The sequence below is a fragment of the Colobus angolensis genome, unplaced genomic scaffold (assembly GCF_000951035.1).
Source record: "Colobus angolensis palliatus isolate OR3802 unplaced genomic scaffold, Cang.pa_1.0 Scaffold550, whole genome shotgun sequence".
Classification (NCBI taxonomy): domain Eukaryota; kingdom Metazoa; phylum Chordata; class Mammalia; order Primates; family Cercopithecidae; genus Colobus; species Colobus angolensis.
The window spans coordinates 1,625,838-1,631,243 of NW_012119044.1; the positions used below are offsets into that span (position 1 = coordinate 1,625,838).

At 37.3% G+C, this 5,406-nt stretch overlaps 1 protein-coding gene across 5 annotated transcripts in view; it reads left to right on the forward strand.

The window, feature by feature from the left end:
- SOX5 (SRY (sex determining region Y)-box 5) overlaps positions 1-5,010 on the forward strand; it is a 1,042,185-nt gene extending 1,037,175 nt beyond the window's left edge. For all 5 annotated transcript variants that reach the window (XM_011961452.1, XM_011961451.1, XM_011961450.1 and 2 more), the window contains 2 exons: positions 659-875; positions 2,782-5,010. In XM_011961452.1, coding sequence (XP_011816842.1) covers positions 659-875; positions 2,782-3,085 — 521 coding nt within the window. In that variant the 3' untranslated portion in view covers positions 3,086-5,010. The remainder of the gene's footprint in view (positions 1-658; positions 876-2,781) is intronic.
- The last annotated feature ends 396 nt before the right edge of the window (positions 5,011-5,406 follow it).

Here is a 5,406-nt window from a genome sequence, read left to right on the forward strand (position 1 = left end):
AAAAAAGAAAATAGAAATGCTGTCTATTTTATAAGATTGAGGTAAAAGGTAGGAAAAAGATAACATATGTCAACGTTTTAGCACCGTATCTGGCACATAGCAGTTACCCACTCCATGTTCATTAATACTATAATTTTAATTATAAAGTTTTAATAAAAAGAATTTTTAATTACTGCCATTCCTGTAAGCTTAAAAGACTTAAACATTTTGGGGAGGATGAGACTACATGAGATATGTTGGGAACTTTTATAGTAAAAAACATCTCCCACATAAAAATATTCAGTAACTGGATAGTCTCAGATTCAAAATGTGTGATAACATATCATGTAACTTTTCTGTTTGCAGGTGAATTATATCATGATCTAATGTAGAAATGAGAAATATATCCATTAAATTATCTATGAGCTTTAAGGTACATAATACAAAAGTTTGACTAGAGTGCAAGCCAGAAAAAAAAAATACTGCCCAGTGTTTATATCTTTAGGTACAAAACCACCACCACCTCTGTTCTTGTGGGATCTCACTAATCAAAAACAGGTTTATGTATTTGTGGGTTTTGGTCAACATCTGTACTTTAGATTTTCTTGTTCTCAGCTGTATCTCTTTTAGAATGCTTAGAAGCTGTGCAAATTGAAATCCTAACCTCCTTTCTTCATAGGATCTCGCTGGAAAGCTATGACAAACCTAGAGAAACAGCCATATTATGAGGAGCAAGCTCGTCTCAGCAAGCAGCACCTGGAGAAGTACCCTGATTATAAGTACAAGCCCAGGCCAAAGCGCACCTGTCTCGTGGATGGCAAAAAGCTGCGCATTGGTGAATACAAGGCAATCATGCGCAACAGGCGGCAGGAAATGCGGCAGTACTTCAATGTTGGGTATGGACCTTTTAGTCATTTTTCTCATGGAGCAAACTTCCTGTCATACTTAATGGGATGTAAAACATATTTGTTCAGTTGCAAAGAGGCATTTTGAAAAAGAATCTGAGCTCAGAGTATTTTCAGAGACAAATAGTCTCCCACATGATCTTGAAAAATATGTCCGTATGAATCCACTGCAAGTTCCTCCTCTAACATGAGATTTGTTAACAACTGGTTTAAAAAGAAGATATCTACAAGTAAATAATTTTGAAGTTTTCTGTTAAAAACTCAGAAGTATAACTGGTTCTTTTCTTCATTGGTTTGCATTACTTCCTAAGTTTCACCGTGATAAGTTCTAAAACTAACAACTTTGTTGAGACGATACAAAATAAAAATCATTTTAAAATAAAAAAAATACTTATTTCTAAATATAGAGAGGTTAGTGAACTATCAAGGTACACGTGTGACCTTTGTGGATCACACAAGCTAGGGATTCTACTTAGAGCATAACGAGGTTGTGAACAGGAGGTTTCATTCTGAATTGAGAACGCAGCTCCGAGTTTTACAATGCTCCCGTGGCAACGTTGTTGACAGTGTGGTAGATGTGCTACAGAAATGCATTGCTTCTAGAGAATTCTCTCAAAAAAACCCAAAATAAAGTTGTTCATATTTGAAACAGAAGTTAGTTTCTAAGAGCTTCTTAGAACAATAAATATTGTTCTAAATGTGGGCAGAGAAAAACTCATAAAAACCTTTTCGAATCTGCTCTGTCCCCTCCAGTTCCTTGGAAGAGGCTGCATGCTCTGTCCAGGGCTCTGTGATTCATATTGCAAGCACATGACTCCTTACAAAGCTAAACACAGAGCCCAACAGTTCTTGGGCAAATGGTAAACATATGAATGAATAAAATCATAGATGAACATCATCTCTTCATCCCTTCCAATAGGACCACCTACGTGACTTATAGGACTAGGTGCAAAAATGAGGAGACAGGGTCTCTTGTTAAAAAGTTATTAAGAATTTCAAGAAAATCAAATATGGGACCTTAGTGTAGCTGCACAGTTGGTACATCCGTGAAGCTGGTCCTGCCTCCTACCACTACGAGGCCAAAACTGGTTCAGAGACTCAGTGGATAGTGTGAATTTGTTCAGCTCTGGTGTGTTCTGGGCAGTAAAGTTTTATTTTGAAAACTCTAATGTTTTAGGATTTTCCCATTAAAATTTAATTATCTTTACATTTAATTCTGGGGAAAAATACTATTTCTGCATGTTATATTGAAGGAAAAATGAACTTGGAATTAAGGACCTGGGTTCTTCTGCATCAACTTTCTACACCTCAGTTTTTTAATAAAACAGTAGTAACAAAACAGGATTAAGAATAAGATGGACAACACATGTAAATGTCTTGTACTCTATGAAGCACTACATAGAAGTAAGGTATTAGGCTGGGCGCGGTGACTCACGCCTATAATCCCAACACATTGGGAGGCTGAGGCAGACAGATCACCTGAGGTCAGGAGTTCAAGACCAGCCTGGCCAACATGGTGAAACCCCGTCTCTACTAAAAATACAAAAATTAGCCAGGTGTGGTGGCAGACGCCTGTAATCCCAGCTACTTGGGAGGCTGAGGCAGGAGAATCGCTTGAACCCGGGAGGCAGAGGTTGCAGTGAGCCAATATCATGCCATTGCATTCCAGCCCGGGGCCACAGAAGTGAAACTCCATCTCAAAAAAAAAAAAAAAAAAAAAAAAAAAAAAAACAAGGTATTAAAGTCAAAGTAGGGTACAGTCTGAAAAATGTTGGGCAATTAGATAAAATCAGTACCTTAGAATTGGACATTGCTGAGCAAATTAATTATGTAATAAAGTCCACATCTAACTATTCACCCACCCATGATATCTTTTTGGGAATTCCTTTCTTGACAGGCAACAAGCACAGATCCCCATCGCCACTGCCGGTGTTGTGTACCCTGGAGCCATCGCCATGGCTGGAATGCCCTCCCCTCACCTGCCCTCGGAGCACTCAAGCGTGTCTAGCAGCCCAGAGCCTGGGATGCCTGTTATCCAGAGCACTTATGGTGTGAAAGGAGAGGAGCCACATATCAAAGAAGAGATACAGGCCGAGGACATCAATGGAGAAATTTATGATGAGTACGACGAGGAAGAGGATGATCCAGATGTAGATTATGGGAGTGACAGTGAAAACCATATTGCAGGACAAGCCAACTGATAAGGGTCAAAAAATTGTTGTGACCTTAGGACTTAAAGAAGCCCTAACTGGTTCATCCTTACCAGTGGCCAAGCACATTAACTTTCTCATACACTGACTGTTACTTTAACTGTTAGTCTTAAATAGTTGGGACATCAGCTGACTAATAGACCTCAGCCTCAAAAGGCTTGGAAAGAAAAAAAAATACAACAAGCAAACAACAATATCAACAACAAGAGATTGAAATAAGCTATGGGTAAAATAATGCCAGTAATTCAGCTGCTACATCCAAGCACTGAAGTCTTACCCGTCAACTTTTTTTTTTTTTTTTAAATAAACTTTATGGCTGTTTGTTCTACAATGTTCTAGAAATTCTCACTCAGGTACACAGTGCCAACAAGTGGCTTGTGAATGTGTTTTGTTGTTTTGTGCTACAATTTTTAAAAAGAAATAAGTTTTGTTTTGTTTTTTGGGGTTTCTGGGTTTTTTTCCTTTTCTTTTTCTTTCCTTTCATTTTTTTTTCTTTGTAATGCACCTGACAGAAAAAAAAGAAAAATGAATTTCTCTTTACTTCTCTCCACCTTCTCCATCTCTATACTTTAAAGATGGAAGTCTGTGCATGAGGGGGAAGAGGGAAAAAGAGCCTGTTTTTAACTTCCTTGCTATCCACCACAAAATAAGCAATTATTTTCTTTAGAGGACTTTCTTTATCTATTACACACCACACTACATCTTTGAGCAAGTGCCAAATTTGTACTGAAGTGTTGACCAAGTTCATTTTTTCCCTTTACTTTTTCCTGTTCCTTCTTAAGTTAGGACAGTGTTAAATCTTAGACAATCCCTTAAAAAACCTGAAATACCAGCAGCTGGTGAGATTTGACTTTTTTTTTTAATGGAAACTGTAGGTGCTGTTCTCAGGTGAAAAGAGAGAGAGAGACATAAGAAATTTAGAGAAAAATATTTTCTGATCTTGGATTTTTGTGTGTATGTATGTGTGTGATTATGGTACTAATAGGAATAACGTTGGACCATTGTGAGTTAAACCCACATCTGGGGATGAAATCCCACATCCTCCCAAGTGACTGGTCTAGAAATAATCTTGACCTTGACTTTGCACTTCAAATGACAACTTAACCAAGTATAGGGCTCAGAAATTATATTTTTAAATGTCTAATATGATGATTATTGGATGGATCAGGTGGCCCTGTGTAATAGAGGTGTGCATGTATAACATGGAAGCTACTAGCAAACTGCTCCCAGATGTCCTTTCTCCCTGGTCAGTTGGTTCCATTAACGTTTGCTACTTAGTGATTTTTGTTTTTCCTGTTGATATTTCGAGCAAAACAATCATTGTTTTCATTGAATATATTTGGCCATTTTTCAGACAAATAGAATTAGCTTATTTCTTCAACATTCCATCCTTTCCCGATCAGGAAATGAAACTGATGATTTTATAAGGTATTTTTCACCCCTCCATGAAACGAGGTGGAGGCCTTTAGCATTTCAGAAGTGTGGGCCATGTGTAGTTCATGCCATAAAAAGTAGGATTTAATTAAAAGTCATTGCAGTCCAACAAAATGGAGCCTGACTGCACCCAGGGATTCTTGCCACTGCTCTTCCCTTGCTGTCAGATGAATCCACTGAAGTCCAACTTTGGTTCGAGCAGAGTATTTGCGAAGAGCAACAACTGAATGTGATGGGACTGCTTATGTAGATTTTGCCAGCCAAATGCCAAGGCAGTTGTAGGGCCTGTACAAATAAATGCAAAATCATTTCAAGTCAATTGCCATTATTTGTATTGAAGTATCAGATAGTAAATACTGCAACTAGTAGCTCGATGTGCTATAGTTTTCACTCCAGTCATCATTTTCCTATCTCACCCCCTGAAACACCACCCTAAAGTCGGATTTTTACATATGAATAATAAAAAAAAAGAATCCCTTTTATTTTTCTCTCTCTCAGAAGACTTGCTCTGGGGTTTTGCTTGGAGGAGCTGATCATAGCCTGCATGTCAGAGATTTCATTTTGTTTGTTTTTCTGTTAGTTTTTGATGACTTTATTTTCATTTGAACTGCCTCTTTTTGCTAGTGTTGTAATAATGATGATGATGATAAAATAATAATAATAATAGTAATAATAATAATAATGGTCAGCTGTTCCCAGATTAGTAAGTTATGTATAATTTATTTTATTTCTCCCTTTCTATTTTATTCTGCTCTGATTTGGAAGTGCAGCCAATAAGCTGTTAGATATTTAAAACAAATTTCCATCTCCAACTCATATATGTATGTATATGTATATATATACATATATATACACACACACACACACACATTTACCCA